The 18,940-nt window shown below is 52.2% G+C and overlaps 1 protein-coding gene across 3 annotated transcripts in view; it reads left to right on the forward strand.

The window, feature by feature from the left end:
* The window catches only part of ppp1r13l (protein phosphatase 1, regulatory subunit 13 like), a 40,687-nt gene extending 30,348 nt beyond the window's left edge, over positions 1-10,339 (forward strand). For all 3 annotated transcript variants that reach the window (XM_067974892.1, XM_067974891.1, XM_067974890.1), the window contains exons 7-13: positions 710-1,058; positions 1,934-2,394; positions 3,451-3,588; positions 6,153-6,286; positions 7,046-7,212; positions 8,322-8,521; positions 9,350-10,339. In XM_067974892.1, the coding sequence (XP_067830993.1) occupies positions 710-1,058; positions 1,934-2,394; positions 3,451-3,588; positions 6,153-6,286; positions 7,046-7,212; positions 8,322-8,521; positions 9,350-9,385 (1,485 nt within the window). In that variant the 3' untranslated portion in view covers positions 9,386-10,339. The remainder of the gene's footprint in view (positions 1-709; positions 1,059-1,933; positions 2,395-3,450; positions 3,589-6,152; positions 6,287-7,045; positions 7,213-8,321; positions 8,522-9,349) is intronic.
* Positions 10,340-18,940: the final 8,601 nt, after the last annotated feature.

The following is an 18,940-nucleotide window of genomic DNA, read 5'->3' on the forward strand; positions in this document are numbered from 1 at the left end:
AGTCCCAGGCCTCCCGTAGCCCTGCAAATTTTTTTCCATTTTCAAGTATTTATCCAATCCCCCTTTTGAAAGTTATTATTGAATCTGCTTCCACCGCCCTTTCAGGCAGCGCATTCCAGATCATAACAACTCGCTGCGTAAAAAAAATTCTCCTCATCTCCCCCTCTGGCTCTTTTGCCAATTACCTTAAATCTGTGTCCTCTGGTTACCGACCCTCGCTTGTGGGGGAGTCTAAAACCAAGGATCATAAATATAAGATAGTCACTAATAAATCCAATAGGGAATTTAGGAGAAACTTCTTTGCCCAGAGAGTGGTGAGAATGTGGAACTTGCTACCACATGGAGTAGTTGAGGCGAATAGTGTAGATGGATTTAAGGGGAAGCTGGATAAACACACGAGGGAGAAAGGAATAGAAGGATATGCTGATAGTGTGAGATGAAGTAGGGAGGGAGGAGGCTCGTGTGGAGCATAAACACCGGCATGGACCAGTTGGGCCGAATGGCCTGTTTCTGTGCTGTAAATTCAAACATAGCAGCAAAGCCTAAAGTGCAGGACACCACTAAGGTTGTGTGAGGTAAGGTCAGAGGAGAAGTGACCATTGTAGCACAGAGAGGGAGATGAGAAAGGCTGTGATGGATGAGGAGGTGGTTGCAAGTCGCTGTGAATTAATTTTGTTCTGTCTCTCTCTCTCTCTCTCTCTCTTCGTAGGCCGCAGGAGGGCGAAGCAAGGCCTACGATTCGATTCAGATCTACGGGACCCTCCCCAAGGGCACCAACCTGCCCGCCTGGAGACATAGCGCCACACCCCCGAAGCAAAAGTGGCCCTTTATCCTCGGCTCCGCACAAACGCCCTGGGGATGGGCCAATCTCCCCTCTCCGGGACAGGCCCGGATCGGAGGGCCTCCACGAACCTCTCCCATCAAGGAGCGCAGGAACGTTCTGCCCCTGTCGGTGCTGATCAGGCCTACGATGGTGAACAGCCGAGCCAGGCTGCTGCCCGGACACTCTGCTGTCCCTACCGCCCGGACATACCCGCAGCTCCGGCAGCCACCGGACGGTGAGGCTCCGTGTTTTGTGTGTGTTTGAGATCCGTTGTTTACGGAGCTGTAGAAAAGAAAGAAGGAAGAGAATTGTTTATTTTATAGGAAGGGATTTGCATTTAAACAGCGCCTCTCATGACCTCAGGGCGTCCCAAAGCGCTTTACGGCCAATTAAGTATTTTTTTTGAAGTGTAGTCATTGTTGTAATGTAGGCAAGGCAGCCAATTTGCGCACAGCAAGATCCCACAAACAGCGATCTGATAATGTGTTTTTAGTAATATTAGTTGTTGGTCAGGACACCAGCCTCCAGCAGCTACAGTTTGCATTTATATAGCGCCTTTAACGCAGTAAAACGTCCCAAGGCGCTTCACAGGAGCGATTATCAGACGAAGTTTAACACCGAGCCATATGAGACATTAGGACAGATGACCATAAGCTTGGTCAAAGAGGTAGGTTTTAAGGAACATCTTAAAGGAGGAGAGAGGGGTTTAGGGAAGGAATTCCTTAGGGCCCAGGGAGCTGAAGGCACGGCCGCCAATGGCGGAGCGAAGGAAGTGGGGGATGGGCAAGAGGCCGGAATTGGAGGAGCGCGGAGATCTCGGAGGGTTGTGGGGCTGGAGGGGGTTCCAGAGATAGGGAGGGGGCGAGGGCCACGGAGGGATTTACACACAAGGATGAGAATTTTTGGAGTGAGGTGTTGTCGGTCCGGGAGCCGATGTAGGTCAGCGAGCACGGGGTGATGGGTGAACGGGACTTGGTGCGAGTTAGCGCCGGTAAAATGGACGCTGATTGGGGATTGGGTTCAGAGCTCCGTTGTGGTGCCGATTTGGCTGCTGACCGCTTGGACGGTTTGAGGATTAAACCGTGCGGTGTTTTTTTTTTAATGTCGCAGTCGGCAGATGGGCGCCCGAATCCTCGCCGGTACTCCCGGACGCCATGTTTGTGCCGGTCCCCCCGGGCGAGGTGGAGCCGGAGATCGTGAACATCTTGCGCCCTGTCAATTCCGCGGACGTGGAGAGCCCCGAGAGCGTCCCGCGGCCCCTCAGCCCCACCCGCCTCCAGCCCGTCTCTCTGCCGGGCACAGAGACCGTCCAGGACATGGAGGAGCTGCTGAGGATCAGAGCAGCCATCCCACGGGCCCTCAAGAGGCGGACCTCCATTGACCAGCCGGCCACCCAGCTGATCCCCATGCAGAGGCACACCCGCATGTACCAGCAGCTGACCAAACTCTTCAGCGTGGGCACCCCGAAGAAGCAGCAAGAGCAGGCCGAGGGCCAGCCCTCCGACCCAGACCTCGGCCCACTTCCTCTGCCCCCCTGCGTGGAATCTCCGACCAGCCCACCTACGTCAGCCGTAAGTACAGACTCAGTCACGCACTCTGCCCGTAGAATATGGGTCAGCCCTACCTCGTGGGCAACTGCCCCCCACCCCCCCTCCTTGAGAATGAGGACTGGCTGGGTGCATCTCCTCTGTCTGCTGACTGCCACAATTTCATGTGAAATGGGTTTGCCGAGCCCGGCTCCCAGTGGGCCCCTGATTCGGCAACGAGGATGGCAAACTCGGGGAGGCCAACAGATCAAAAATGTCACATTGGCACAGGAGGGGACGATGTTCTGAGGTTGGGACTGAGGCACTTTGTCAGGGCAGGGAGCTTTACTCTGTATCTAACCCGTGCTGTACCTGCCCTGGGAGTGTTTGATGGGACAGTGTAGAGGGAGCTTTACTCTGTATCTAACCCTGTACCTGCCCTGGGAGTGTTTGATGGGACAGTGTAGAGGGAGCTTTACTCTGTATCTAACCCGTGCTGTACCTGCCCTGGGAGTGTTTGATGGGACAGTGTAGAGGGAGCTTTACTCTGTATCTAACCCGTGCTGTACCTGCCCTGGGAGTGTTTGATGGGACAGTGTAGAGGGAGCTTTACTCTGTATCTAACCCGTGCTGTACCTGCCCTGGAAGTGTTTGATGGGACAGTGTAGAGGGAGCTTTACTCTGTATCTAACCCATGCTGTACCTGCCCTGGGAGTGTTTGATGGGACAGTGTAGAGGGAGCTTTACTCTGTATCTAACCCTGTACCTGCCCTGGGAGTGTTTGATGGGACAGTGTAGAGGGAGCTTTACTCTGTATCTAACCCGTGCTGTACCTGCCCTGGGAGTGTTTGATGGGACAGTGTAGAGGGAGCTTTACTCTGTATCTAACCCTGTACCTGCCCTGGGAGTGTTTGATGGGACAGTGTAGAGGGAGCTTTACTCTGTATCTAACCCGTGCTGTACCTGCCCTGGGAGTGTTTGATGGGACAGTGTAGAGGGAGCTTTACTCTGTGTTTAACCCCATGCGTGCCAACTACGCAGTGATCCACTGCAGGCTCCGGAATCTGTGCTCACATGACCTTCTTTCCGGCCCTCTTCCAGTTGAAGCGTTCGATCCTGAAGCGAGACGATTCGGTGAGGATATGCAGGAAGACGCGGGCCCGATTGGACCCGTTGGTGGTTCTCCTGGACGCAGCGTTACTCGGTGAGCTGGATGTGGTGGAGCGGGTGGTGTACGAGGTAAGGCCCAGTTGTTCTGCCATCTGCGGGTTTTGTCTCCCCTTTTGTCCAGTGTCATTCCATAAGAACATAAGAAATAGGAGCAGGAGTAGGAGTAGGCCATTCGGCCCCTCGAGCCTGCTCCACCATTCAATCAGATCATGGCTGATCTTCAATCTCAACTCCACTTTCCCGCCCGATCCCCATATCCCTTGATTCCTCTAGAGTCCAAAAATCTATCGATCTCAGCCTTGAATATTCTCAACGGCTCAGCATCCACAGCCCTCTGGGGTAGAGAATTCCAAAGATTCACAAGCCTCTGAGTGAAGAAATTCCACCTTACCTCAGTCTTAAATGACCAATCCCTTATCCTGAGACTATGCCCCCAGTTCTAGATTCTCCCGCCAGGGGAAACAGCCTCTCAGCATCTACCCTGTCAAGCCCCCTCATTCCCTCCCCCCACCCCTCCCGAGGCACTGGTCACCATCTGCTCTCTCATCATCACAAGGACACGGCGAGTGAATACGCAGAGAATAAAATCCATTCCGTAATAAACAGAAAAGGCTGAGAAATACTCAACAAAGTCAGGCAGCGTCTGTGGGGAGAGAAACTGAGTTAACGTTTCAGAATGGGAAGAAGTTAGAGATTGAACAGTTTATAAACAGGTGCAAAGCCGGGGGGAATAGAGGGGGGAGGAAAGACCAAAAGGGAAGGTCCGATAGGGTGGGGGGCAGGAGTGATTAAATGACAAAAGGGATGATGGTGCAAAAAGGGTTGGTACTGGGACAAGTCAACGGGGTGCAGGAACAGAGACCTGGGGGTGTACATCACAAGTCTTTGAAGGTGGCAGGACAAATTGATACGGCTGTTTTTTTTTAAAAAAGCATACAAAACCCTTGGCTTTGTAAATAGAGGCATGGAGTACAAAAGCAAGGAAGTTATATGAAATCTTTATGAATCACTGGTTAGGCCTCAGCTGGAGCTTTGTGTCTAATTCTGGGCACCGCACTTTAGGAAGGATGTCAAGGCCTTGGAGAGGGCGCGTAGGAGATTTACTAGAATGGTACCAGGGATGAGGGAGTTCAGCTATGTGGAGAGACTGGACAATCTAGGATTGTTCTCCTTAGAACAGAAGGTTAAGGGGAGTTTTAATGGAGGTGCTCAAAATTATGAAGGGTTTTGATAGAGTAAATAAGGAGAAACTGTAATAGCACGAAGCAACAGTAACTTTCAAAAGAGTATTGGATAAATACTTGAAAAGGAAATATTTTCAGGGCTATGGGGAAAGAGCAGGGGGGAGTGGGACTAATTGGATAGCTCTTTCAAAGAGCCGGCACAGGCACGATGGGCAGAATGGCCGCCTCCTGTGCTGTGTGATTCTATATGTGGAGACAGGACAACAGGTCTTGCATCTGCCACTGGCTATGGACGTCGGCACAGCAGCCAGCTGTTGAAGTGTGCGCGACTCTGACCATTTTCTAAATTGGAAATATTTTTTTAAAAGGATGGAACTAGTGATTATTTAGGTAAAATCTCTCGACCGCTGAGCTCTGGGTTTCATGGCTCCATAATGACCCCATCAGGCGCTCGGGGTAACTGCAGCAGTTGGAGGAAGTTTCTCTCTAACTGCAGTTCTCTTGAATGCCCCGGCAGGGTCACCGGAGCTGCAAAGTTCCCACACATCTGGAGACACTGGGCCACACTGTCCAGGTTCACTGTCCCCCCTTGAACCATCCCTTCCACACATTCCCCCACCCTCTGTTATTATCATCAGATATTCGTGCCATCTCTGCCTCTACACATTTACCAGTACTGATGTCCTGGATGTCTGACTATGCCCTCCTGGACTCTGTTGCCATCCTCCGCCCTCTTCACTACATTTCCATGTTTCGTGTCATCTGCCAACATTGAAACTGTGCCCTGTACACCGAAATCCAGGTCATTAATATATATCAAAAAGAGCAGTGGTCCCAACACCGACCCCTGGGGGAGACACCACTGTATACCTCCCTCCGGAGATTTAATAGAGGTGTTCAAAATTATGAGGGGTTTTGATAGTTTCTCCTTATTTACCCTGTTTCCAGTGGCAGGAGGGTCGGTAATCAGAGGACACGGATTTAAAGTAATTGGCAAAAGAACCAGAGGGGGAGATGAGAGTTTTTTTTACACAGCGAGCTGCCTGAAGCAGATTCAGTAATAACTTTCAAAAGGGAATTGGATAATTATTTGAAGGGGAGAGATGTGCAGGGCTATGGGGTAGAGCAGGGGGAGTGGGACTAATCGGATAGCTCTTTCAAAGAGCCGGCACAGGCACGATGGGCCAAATGGCCTCTTCCTGTGCTGTATCATTCTATGTAACGGACGTGTAATTAGATCCTCCTTCCACTAGAGGGTCCCCTATGTGAGCTACAACTGCCCCCTGCTGGCTGGATTGAGGAGTGCCCCTTGTCCCGACTCCCTCTTGGCCGGACCTGGTGTCCGGGAGGGTCTGACCCCTTCAGCGGGTTTGGGCGGAGACTGACCGGGTGGATTGGAGTCCCTCTCGCCCGGTGACCCGCTGATTTACGCTCCTTGTCTCTTTCCAGATGAACGACCCGAGCCAGTCGAACGACGAGGGCATCACCGGACTCCACAACGCGGTTTGTGGCGGCCATTACAACGTCGTCGAGTTCCTCGTCAACTTCGGAGTCAAGGTCAATGCGCCCGACAGCCACGGATGGTTAGTTTTCAAAATGGTTTCCGTGCCGTGCCAACTGCGCCCCCCACCCCCCGACGGGTGAATTCATTCCCTGGCGCGGTACAGACCAGGAACAACAACAACTTGCATTTATATAGCGCCTTTAACGTAGTAAAACGTCCCAAGGCGCTCCACAGGAGCGATTATCAAACAAAATTTGACACCGAGCCACATAAGGAGATATTAGGACAGGCAACCAAAAGCTTGGTTAAAGAGGTGGGTTTTAAGGAGCGTCTTAAAGGAGGAGAGAGAGGCGGAGAGGTTTAGGGAGGGAATTCCAGAGCTTAGGGCCCGGGCACGGCCGCCAATGGTGGAGCGAAGGAAATCGGGGATGCGCAAGTGGCCAGAATTGGAGGCGTGCAGAAGGCCCCAGGTTTGAAAATGAGCCTTCTGCCTGTTAGCGAGTTAGTTGTTCTCCTAGGGGACTGCGACAGCTCTCGGCATTCCTGGGAAGGGGAGAGGGGCCGGGGTTCCTGCTCCTGATCATCACCCACTGGTCCCAACTGGAAAGCGCGAGCGCGCGCGCGTGTCAGACGGTGTGATGCCTCCCGTGGTCGAATGGCCCACCAACGCTCGCTGTTCAGGCTCGCACACGATGAATGACCAGTCAGGGATTGGTGGGGGGTGGAGGTGGGGAGAAACCGCTTGGGGAAACGCAGCTCATGATTTAAAAGCGGACTCGTGGCCCGGAGATCGGGTGCTATGGGCGGTTTAACCTGACTGCTGTTGCGATATGTTTAGGACCCCTCTGCACTGCGCTGCGTCCTGTAACGACTTGCAGATCTGCACCTTCCTGGTGAGGAAAGGAGCCGCCATCTTCTCTATGACCCTGAGCGACGGTGCCACAGCTGCGGAGAAGTGTGACAGTTACTTGGACGGTTACGAGGAATGCGCCCGCTTTCTGTTCAGTAAGTACGCGCACCCGACCCGCACCTTCAGGAGCTTTCTCTCCTTTTTCTTAAACCCCCGCCTTTCACTTTCTAGATTTTTTTTCTCAGTTTTCTCTCCCTCCCTCTTTCAGTCCTGTTTGTCGCTGTCTCCTCTCGTGTCTGCTCTTTCTCCACTTTCTCCTGTCTTCTGTTCCACCCCTTTTGCACTTCCTTTCTCTTCTCTGCTATGATCGTCCTGTTCGCGCGGGCTCTCTCGCTCTCTCTCGCTCTCTCTCTCTCTCGCTCTCTCTCTCTCTCGCTCTCTCTCTCTCTCGCTTTCTCTCTCTCGCGCTCTCTCTCTCTCGCGCTCTCTCTCTCTCGCGCTCTCTCTCTCTCGCTCTCTCTCTCTCGCGCTCTCTCTCTCGCGCTCTCTCTCTCGCGCTCTCTCTCTCGCGCTCTCTCTCTCGCGCTCTCTCTCTCGCGCTCTCTCTCTCGCGCTCTCTCTCTCGCGCTCTCTCTCTCGCGCTCTCTCTCTCGCGCTCTCTCTCTCGCGCTCTCTCTCTCGCGCTCTCTCTCTCGCGCTCTCTCTCTCGCGCTCTCTCTCTCGCGCTCTCTCTCTCGCGCTCTCTCTCTCGCGCTCTCTCTCTCGCGCTCTCTCTCTCGCGCTCTCTCTCTCGCTCTCTCTCTCTCGCTCGCTCTCTCTCTCTCTCTCGCTCTCTCTCTCTCTCTCGCTCTCTCTCTCTCTCTCGCTCTCTCTCTCGCTCTCGCGCTCTCTCTCGCTCTCTCTCTCGCGCTCGCGCTCTCTCTCCTGTCTCTCTCTCTCTCTCCCTCCCTTGTGCATGCTCTCTCTCCTTTCAAACTCCACCTCTCCCCGCTCTCTCTCTATTGCCTGCCTCCCCTCTTTTTCTCCTCTCCTCTTGTGGACACGTTTTCTCTCTCGTGTGTACTCTCCTTTTCTCCGTTCATGTGGGTCTGCTCCCTCTTCCGTCACACCCTTCGCCACTCGTGCTTTCTCTCCGCTTTGTCTTTTCTCCCTCCGCTTTCTTTCTCTTTCTCCCTCCCCTATCTCTCGCTCTCGCTCATTCCCACTCTCCTATTGGACCTCTCGGGTCACCCTCTCAGTATCTCTCTTCCTTTTGCCCTCTCAGGTGCCGAGCAGCAGGCGGGGATGATGAATAACGCTGTCGTTTATGCGCTGTGGGATTACGAGGCGGAGAACAGCGATGAACTGACCTTCCGGGAGGGCGAAACAATAACTATCCTGCGGCGCGGGGACAAGGAGGAGTCCAGCTGGTGGTGGGCCTCGCTGTACGGCCGAGAGGGCTACGTACCTTACAACTTCCTCGGAGTAAGTGTTTGGTTACGCTCTTTGTTTTTCTCTCCCTCTTGCCACCCTCCCGGTTCCACGGCTCCTGTACCGTTCAGGTGTGATGGTGATATTCAGTCGGCTATTCGACTGGGTGGGGCATCGCAGGTCGAGACGATTCCTGTCCTCTTCTGACATCACCGCGCCCCTGCGCACCTTCCAGCAGGGATCACTATAGAGCCGTGAGGAGTGGGAGCCCTATCCCAGGATATCAACTCACTCAGCGCAGATCAGGAGGCGGGAGGTGGAACCTGGGCCGTGCTGGTCTGTGAGGCTCGTAACCTGACACTTAAGGTGTCGGCCGGGGCTCAGTCCGTAGCGCTCTTGCCTCTGAGTCAGAAGGTCGTGGGTTCAAGTCCCCACTCCAAGAGACCTGAGCCCCATAATCCAGGCTGACACTCCCAGTGCCAGTACTGAGGGAGCGCCGCACTGTCGGAGGTGCCGTCTTTCGGATGAGACGTTAAACCGAGGCCCCGTCTGCCCTCTCAGGTGGATATGCCACTATTTCGAAGAAGACCAGGGGGAGTTCTCCCCGGTGTCCTGGGCCAATATTTATCCCTCAACCAACATCACTTTAAACAAAACAGATGATTTGGTCATTTATCACATTGCTGTTTGTGGGATCTTGCTGTGCGCAAGTTGGCTGTCTGGTTTCCTACATTACAACAGCGATTACACTTCAAAAAAAAAGTATTTCATTGGCTGTAAAGGGCTTTGGGACGTCCTGAGGTGGTGAAAGGCGCTGGAGAAATGCGAGTTCTTTCTAATGGATGTTTTTGTTTACACGTTCATGATTGTTTTTTTTTCCAGTTGTTTCCGCGAGTCAGACCCCAGCGTCAGGTGTAGGAGCGACAGACGCGTTCCGTGTGCGGCCTCCAGCGGCCAGATTAGACAGCGGTGGGACGCCTGGCCACGGAGCACCCGGGACTAGAGCTTGAACTGTTGGAGTACAGCCAGGACCCCCTGCTGTTGGAGATTGGTCAAACCAAGGGCCGAGAGGTGGGGGGGCGGGGGAACGAGACTTTAAATCAGCTGTTTCTCTTTCTCCCGACTGTCGTCTGCTCCCCTGTGCATCCTGACAAGTGCTGCGGTAGCCGACCCACGTTCACACTGGCGTCTGTGCAGAGTGTCGGTATCGAGACCCTCCGCGGGCTCCAGGCGGACCCCGCAAGGGAAAGTATTGCTCCTTCCTATGTTCCTCAGCCAGGCGATATTGAGGATCTGCTGCTTTTTTTTTTCTCCGGCAGTATTTGAGGTGACCCAGTGATGTATTAAATATTGTCTCTGCTCCCCCTCCCCCGATCCACGCTCCGTCACCGTGGTTCCCGACCCCCCCCGAGGAATCGATCCCGTTGATTTACTGCACCGTCGAAATCCGCTAACGCCGACCGGCCGTGGCGGTGCAGCCGGGGAGAACGGGCGTCCTCTGAACTCGGCCACAGCTCCGAAGCGACGGGGAGGGCCGCCCCCCCTGTCAGTCATTGATCGAGCCGGGATAAAGGGGGCCCGGTTGGGGTACAACGCCCCCCCCTTTCCTCGGGGGAGGGGCTTTCGGTCTGATTCGGGGGGCGAGCAGGAGACTGGTAGCACAAACGATGAACTGTTCCAAGTGCCTTTTTTTTTAAAGCTGAATATAATCGAACTGCAATTGGGTTTAGATTTTATCCGGCATGGGAGACTCTCTTCACATCCAGATTCGATTTGGATCCACAGTGAGTGGCCAGAAAGTGTTGTCGTCGTCTAATTGTTTTCAAAATGTTTTAATGCTTTGTACGATTATTAAAATGATATTCGCAGTGACACAGGAATTTGCCGTGTCTTCTGTGCTCAATCCAGTCCACTGGGGGATTCCCATCAGGTGGAGGTCTGGACGTCACTCGGGGACCCCAGCGCCGTGACCAATTCGCCAATGCTGTGTCAGACGCTGACCTTTCAACTCGGGGGACCTGAGGTCCAACTCCAGCCCAGGACTGCTCGACTGAAAGTGTTCTCTCTCCACACTATAAGGGTCTCGCGTCAAATGAGTTTGGGCAATTCCCAATCCAGCTACTAATGGCCCTGGGCCTTCAGCACAAAACTGGCCCACTATTGGCGCGAAATGGGCAGTCTGAGTCAGAGGCCGCGAGATGGCAGGTGTAGGAAATGTCTGGCGCCTCTAGCCAAGCTGTTCCAGTACAGCTACAACACCGGCATCTACCCAACAATGTGGAAAATTGCCCAGGTATGTCCTGTCCACAAAAAGTAGGACAAATCCAATCCGGCCAATTACCGCCCCATCAGTCCACTCTCAATCATCAGCAAAGTGATGGAAGGTGTCGTCGACAGTGCTATCAAGCGGCACTTACTCACCAATAACCTGCTCACCAATGCTCAGTTTGGGTTCCGCCAGGACCACTCGGCTCCACTCATTATGGTCTTGGTCCAAACATGGACAAAAGAGCTGAATTCCAGGGGTGAGGTGAGAGTGACTGCCCTTGACATCAAGGCAGCATTTGACCAAGTGTGGCACTAAGGAGCCCTAGTAAAATTGAAGTCAATGGGAATCAGGGGGAAAACTCTCCAGTGGCTGGAGTCATACCTAGCACAAAGGAAGATGGTAGTGGTTGTTGGAGGCCAATCATCTCAGCCCCAGGGCAGGAGTTCCTCAAGACAGTGTCCTAGGCCCAACCATCTTCAGCTGCTTCATCAATTACCTTCCCTCCATCATAAGGTCAGAAATGGGGATGTTTGCTGATGATTGCACAGTGTTCAGTTCCATTCGCAACCCCTCAAATAATGAAGCAGTCCGAGCCCGCATGCAGCAAGACCTGGACAACATCCAGGCTTGGGCTCATAAGTGGCAAGTAACATTCGCGCCAGACAAGTGCCAGGCAATGACCATCTCCAACAAGAGAGAGTCTAACCACCTCCCCTTGACATTCAACAGCATTACCATCGCCGAATCCCCCACCATCTACATCCTGGGGGTCACCATTGACCAGAAACTTAACTGGACCAGCCATATAGATAATGTGGCTACAAGAGCAGGTCAGAGGCTGGGTATTCTGCGGCGAGTGACTCACCTCCTGATTCCCCAAAGCCTTTCCACCATCTACAAGGCACAAGTCAGGAGTGTGATGGAATACTCTCCACTTGCCTGGATGAGTGCAGCTCCAACAACACTCAAGAAGCTCGACACCTTCCAGGACAAAGCAGCCCGCTTGATTGGCACCCCATCCACCACCCTAAACATTCACTCCCTTCACCACCAGCGCACTGTGGCTGCAGTGAGCACCATCCACAGGATGCACTGCAGCAACTCGCCAAGGCTTCTTTGACAGCACCTCCCAAACCCGTGACCTCTACCACCTAGAAGGACAAGAGCAACAGGCACATGGGAACAACACCACCTGCACGTTCCCCTCCAAGTCACACACCATCCCGACTTGGAAATATATCGGCCGTTCCTTCATCGTCACTGGGTCAAAATCCTGGAACTCCCTTCCTAACAGCACTGTGAGAGAACCGTCACCACACGGACTGCAGCGGTTCAAGAAGGCGGCTCACCACCACCTTCTCAAGGGCAATTAGGGATGGGCAATAAATGCCGGCCTCGCCAGCGACGCCCACATCTCATGAACGGATAAAAAAATGTAGGGAGCACTGTTCAGAGGTTGGCTGTACCTGCCCTGGGAGTGTTTGATGGGACAGTGTAGAGGGAGCTTTACTCTGTATCTCACCCGTGCTGTACCTGCCCTGGGAGTGTTTGATGGGACAGTGTAGAGGGAGCTTTACTCTGTATCTAACCCGTGCTGTACCTGTCCTGGGAGTGTTTGATGGGACAGTGTAGAGGGAGCTTTACTCTGTATCTAACCCGTGCTGCACCTGTCCTGGGAGTGTTTGATGGGACAGTGTAGAGGGAGCTTTACTCTGTATCTAACCCTGTACCTGCCCTGGGAGTGTTTGATGGGATAGTAGAGGGAGCTTTATTCTGCATCTAACCCGTGCTGGGAGTGTTTGACGCTGACACTGAATGTCTAAAATGGAAACTGGTCCATTCCCTGCATTGACGCCCAGCAGAAGGATAATCACCAAAACCCCTCTCTCCCACACACCCCAGGTAGATGCTGCGGATTCTGGGACAATCACGGTGCACTTCCTGGATCTCCAGGAGCCCGGTCCTACGAATCCTGGGAGCCTGTCACTTTTTGTAGATCTTCTACTTCAGGAATAAGTTGTCTCTACGAGGCCTCCGAGCAGCAGAGGGGGGCTGCCCTGTGCTCGGGGGTATCCCGGATGAGGAATGCGCCGCAACACTTGGCCAAATAGTGATCATGGTGGAGTTGAGTGTTAGCCATGGCTCAGTGGGTAACACTCTCGCCTCGAGTCAGAAGGCTGTGGGTTTAAATCCCGTTCGAGACTTGAGCACAGAATCCAGGCTGACACACTGCAAATTGGAAAGAAAGAACTTGCATTTATTATAGTTCCTTTCACAGCCTCAGGGCAACCAATGAAGTACTTTTGAAGTGTCGTGAATTTGCGCACAGCAAGATCCCATAAACAACAATGTGATAATGGCCAGATAATCTGTTTTGGGTGTTGGGTTGAGGAATAAATATTGACCCAGGACAACTCCCTAACACGTGGGATCTTCTACATCCAGCTGAGAGGGCAGACAAGGCCTCAGTTTAACATCTCATCCGAAAGTCGGCACCTCCGACAGAGCAGCACTCCCTCAGTACTGGCACTGGAATTTTTTTGCGCTCAAGTCTCTGGAGTGGGACTTGAACCCACGACCTTCTGACTCAGAGGCGAGAGTGCTTACCCACTGAGCCAAACTTGACATTTCATTTAGTTTCCCCAGGAACAGTAGGCCCGTCACTCTGGGCAGTGAATATTGACCCTAGTGGGTTTGGGACACCTGGTAATCGGGACTGAAGCATCCAAAGTATTGCCTCTGGCCCAAAGCCCTGTCCACCAGGCTTGAAACCAGTTCTGTCTGGATTTTTATATGATCGAGCAGTAGCCAAAGGCTGTATTTACAAACACGGATGCTTTATTTGCGAGGGCCTTTGATAAGGTTGAGCTCTGCACCCACCTTTCGCAATTACTAGTATAAAGGTGAAGGTAATCTCAGCTGACACTCCCAGCGTCAGTGCTGAGGGAGCGCTGCACTGTCACAGGTGCCGTCTTTCGGATGAGACGTTAAAATGAGGCCCCGTCTGCCCCCTCAGGTGGACGTAAAAGATCCCACGGCCACTATTTCGCAGAGCAGGGGAGTTCTCCCCACTGTCCTGGGCCAATACTCATCCCTCAACCAACATCACTAAAAAACAGATTATCTGGTCATCATCCCATTGCTGTTTGTGGGATCTTGCTGTGCGTAAATTGGCTGCTGTGTTTCCGACAACAGTGACTACACTTCAAAAAAGTACTTCATTGGCTATGAAGCGCTTTGGGACGTCCTGAGGTTGTGAAAGGCGCTATATAAATGCAGGCCCTTCTTGTCTCACCAGGTGTAGTACTGAGCTGCACAGCGAAGTCCCAGGTTCAGTTCCTGCTCTTCGCTGAGTTAGCTGATCTTTGCCGGGACGCCCATGGGCTAGGGGAGGGGGAAATAATCACAGCTGAGTTCCCAGCGAGAGCTGGACCTGGTTCTGGCTGGGGTGGAGGTGACCTCCTACGCACGGTGGGCACTGCATGGTATTCTCAGGGCCAGAGTGATCTCCTGGACTGGCTTCCATCGCCTGAGAGGAATTTCCCAGGCTTTGTTTCCCCCAAATTGGCCTGGGGTTTCTATCTGGTTCTTTGTCTCACCCAGGAGATCACGTGGTTTGGGGTTTGGGGTGGAGAGTGTATATATTGTGATGCACAAGATATCACAATTGTGTCGGACAGGCTGGAGGGTCTTCAACTGTCCGCCATTGTTCGTATAGCCCCATACCACTCGGCTGGCGAACATGTGAACGTCAAGTAAAGACCAGATCAGGTTTGGCCGCGATGCTCAATGTAACGGTGAGGTATGTGGGGGGGGGGGATTGGAGCCTGTGGATTTGTACCCCAGCGAGAGACACCCCCTTTGCAGAGAGGAGGGGGCCCTGAAGAGAAACACGACTGGGGTGGCGAGCATCTCTGCAAAGCTGTTGCCTAAGGGCTAAAGCTGTGACGAGACGGTTCAGCGTCTCTGGGGAAGTCGAGCTGGCAGCACAAGGACGGGGAACGAGAAGTAACAGTCCCCTCAGGTGATGCAAATCTTCTTTTTTTGTAAATAGTTCTAACAGCTGCCGTGTATTTGTGAAGAACCCAGAGAGATGTCGAGGGGCCCTCCCAGTCGACTGCGGCGTGAAATCCAAGAACACTCGGGAGGGGAGAAGGAGACGCCCGGACTGATGTGAATTCCAGAGGTTGACGAGCTGTACCTCACTTGTCCCTCGCTGCGGGAGAGTGGACATCTTCAACCTTCAGTATTTCCCGTAGACACTGTCTCGTGCCCGTGAGCAGCACGGTCTCAGGAGACCCCCTCCAGTCGCTCAGATTTTCCGAGTCCACTTGTTACTCCAGCGGGGGTGGTGATTCTAATTTGGGTCTCCCCCCACCCCATTTCCTGTCCTATCTTGTCTGCGATGAATTCATCTCCTGACGACGTATAACCACTGCCTGCATTTGCTACATCCTCGCACTGTGATCCCAAGAGCCACTGACTGCTTTACACAGTAACCTGACCTCAATCTCAGGCCGGACACGTTTTAACCATTTCAGAGCTGGATGGTGTGGGCTTTTTTGCTCCTATTTCTCCTCTCCTGAAGGTACCGACTCTTGCTGGGATCATCGAGTCTACAGCACAGAAACAGGCCATTCGGCCCAACTGGTCTATGTCAGCGTTTATGCTCACGTGAGCCTCCTCCCACCCCTATTCATCTCACCCTATCAACATATCCTTCTATTCCTTTCTCCCTTGTGTGTTTATCGAGCTTCCCCTAAAATGCATCTACACTATTCACCTCAACTACTCCTTGTGGGAGCGAGTTCCGCATTCTCACCACTCTTTAGGTAAAGAAGTTTCTCCTGAATTCCCTATTGGATTCATTACTGACTATCTTATATTTATGGCCCCTAGTTTCAGACTCCCTGACAAATGGAAACATCTTCTCTACGGTCACTCCACGGATGCTGGCCACCTGCCAGAACCCAAGAGCTTTGCCAATGCACCGTCACCGGTGTGTAACACTGAGGCATACAGACCAGGGAGGTCCTGGGTTTGTGCTGAGATGGACGAGGTAAGCCTGGGTGGTCAGCCGTGGCTCAGCGGCTGTCACTCTCGCCTCTGAGTCAGAAGGTCGTGGGTTCAAGTCCAACTCCAGAGACTCGAGCACAAAATCCAGGCTGACACTCCCGGTGCAGTACTGATGGAGTGCTGCACTGTCGGAGGTGCCGCCTTTCGGGTGAGACGTAAATGATCCCGTGGCACTCAAAAGCAGGATATACCTTCTCATCTGTGTGGACTCTAGTTAGGTCGCTGTTGGAAACTTCTAAAAGTACAGTTTTAAGCACCCCATAGGAAGGATATAAAAGCAATGGCAATGTTGCAGCACAGATTCACTCGGATGTGAACTGGAATCAGGGGTTACAGTTATGAAGAAAGATATTAGAAGTTGGAATTTTTCCCCTGAGCTGAGAAGGTTGAAGGATGATCAACAGGAGCTCTTCAAGACTAGGAAGAGTTCTGATCAGGTAAATGATAGATTGTTTCCACGGCTCAGCGAGACAGTAACAAGAGGGCAAAAATTTAAAGTTAGCACAAAAAGATCTAAAGAAATTAGGAATAAAATCCTTCGCAGAGTGGGTTAGAATGTGGGACACTCTGCCTCAAACTATTGTTGAAGGGAGTCCATTAATTTTTTTAAAAGGGGATTGGAAAAGTTGGTTGTAAACTAGGAACATTAAATATTATGGTAAGTGCACAGAAGAGTGGGTTTAGACTGAGGCTCTTGGAGTCAACGGAGTAGTTATTTATTTATATATATATAGGAGATTTATTAGATTGGTACCAGGGCCGAGAGACTTCATTAATGTGGAGAGAGTTGAGAAGCTGGGGGTTGTTCTCCTTAGACCAGAGAAGGTTAAGGGGAGATTTAATAGAGGTAGGGGGGAGACCGGGTGCTGTGGAGGGGGAGATTGGCACTGTGAGTGGACCTGGCTGTATGAGTATGTGCAAGCTGCCTTGTTTGTTTGCAATAATTATTTCAGGGTGTTCCCTGGCAGCCAGCATCGTAATTACCCTGAGAGATCACAGACTGAGATGTGACATGAAGAAAATCCCTCGGGATAGTGGGGGGGGGCGGGGAGAATCCTGCTCCGGACATTCCCGGCCTCAACTGAGATCCCAATTAATCGCAGCTCCCCTGGTACTGGGGGAAATCAGAGCAAAAACTGTGGTTCAGTTCCTTATCTGGCATCATCATAAGTGACCAGTTATCATTCTAACTGTTTCCACTAGCAGGAGGGTCAGTGACCAGAGGACACAGATCTAAGTTAATTGACAAAAAAGCCAGTGGGGAGATGAGAATTTTTTTTACGCAGCGAGTTGTTCTGATCTGGAACGCGCTGCCTGAAAGGGCAATAGTGACTTTCAAAAGGGAATTGGATAAATACTTGAAGGGGAAAAATTTTCAGGGCGACGGAGAAAGAGCAGAGGGGAGTGGGACTGATTGGATAGCTCTTTCAAAGGGCCGGCACATCCACGATGGGCTGAAAGGCCTCTGTGGCGTATCATTCGATGATTCTCTCCAGCTTAATGTTGGGAAGGTCAAAGCCATTCAGATCAGGTCGGGTCAATTTGGCTTTGGGGGAAGGAGCAGGAGGGAACAGGCTCCCAGTGAAAGGCTGCTTAAAGTTCACAATCTTAGGTCACCGCCCCAGGTCATGTAATCGTGACTAAAACACTTCCAAGTGAAAGGTTATCGATTACACCTGGGACTGGAGCTGTGACCTCTCCCTCGCGCACCCCCCGCCCCCAAACTTTACACTTTTATTGAGATCTCCTGTCACAACCTAATTTGTTTTGGACCACATTGGGTTTCATTTTTATTTATGACTACAACAGAAATAAAAATGGGGAGAGATGTGAAACGGGCGGCCCATTCACTGTCACCCCTTTTACACATTTGCACAAAGTCCAGATCCCACGTGTGTTAGTGTGTGTGTTTCTCTCTCTCCCCCTGTCTATCAGTCTCTCTCGCTCTCTCTCCCTGTCTATCAGTCTCTCTCGCTCTCTCTCTCTCTCTCTCTATCAGTCTCTCTCTCTCTCTGCCTCTCTCTCTCCCTGTCTATCTGTCTCTCTCTCTCCGTCCCTCTGTCTCTCTCTCTCTCCGTCCCTCTGACTCTCTCTCTCTCTCTCTCCCTGTCTCTCTCTCCCTGTCTATCAGTCTCTCTCTCACCGTCCCTCTATCTCTCTCTATCTCTCTCCCTGTCTCTCTCTCTCTCTCTCTCCCCCTGTCTCTCTCTCTCTCTCTCTCTCTCCCTGTCTCTCTCTCTCTCTCTCTCTCCCTGTCTATCAGTCTCTCTCTCTCCCTGTCTCTCTCTCTCTCCCTGTCTATCAGTCTCTCTCTCACCGTCCCTCTATCTCTCTCTATCTCTGTCTATCAGTCTCTCTCTCCGTCCCTCTATCTCTCTCTATCTCTGTCTATCAGTCTCTCTCTCCGTCCCTCTGTCTCTCTCTATCTCTCTATTTCTGTATCTCTCTGTCTTTGTCTCTCTCTTTCTCGATCTCTCTCTCTCTCTGTCTGTATCTCTCTCCACCTCTCTGGTTCTCTTTCTCTCTGTCTGTTTCTCTTTCTATCTCTCTCTCTCCCTCTCTCTCTCTGTCACTGTCTCTCTCTCTCTCTGTCACTGTCTCTCTCTCTACCTCTCCCCGTCTGTCTCTCTCTCTGTCCCTTTCTCTCTTTGTCTCTCTCTCTCTGTCCCTTTCTCTCTCTACCTCTCTCTCTTTCTCTCTCTGTCTCTCTGTGTCTCTCGCTCTATCCCTCTCTGTCACTCTCTATCTCCCTATCGCTCTCTCCCTCTCCCTATCTCTCTCTCTCCTTACCTCTCTCCCTCTCCCTATCTCTCTCTCTCTCTGTCTCTCTCTCTTTCCCTCTCTCTCTGTCTTTCTGTCTCTCTCTATGTCCCTCTCTGCCTCTCTCTCTCTGTCTGTCTGTCTCTCTCTCTGAGTCTCTCTCTCTCTCTGTCTCTCTCTCTGTCTCTCTCTCTCTGTCTCTCCCACTCTATCTCACTTGCTGTCTCTCCCACTCTCTCACTCAGTCTCTCTTTCTCTCTCTCTTTCTGTCTCTCTCTCACTCTGTCTCTCTTACTTTGTCTCTCCCTCTCCCTCTCCCTCTCTCTGTCTCTCACTCTGTTTCTGTTTCTCTCTCTCTGTCTGTCTCT

This window comes from Heptranchias perlo, chromosome 41, assembly GCF_035084215.1.
Source record: "Heptranchias perlo isolate sHepPer1 chromosome 41, sHepPer1.hap1, whole genome shotgun sequence".
Classification (NCBI taxonomy): domain Eukaryota; kingdom Metazoa; phylum Chordata; class Chondrichthyes; order Hexanchiformes; family Hexanchidae; genus Heptranchias; species Heptranchias perlo.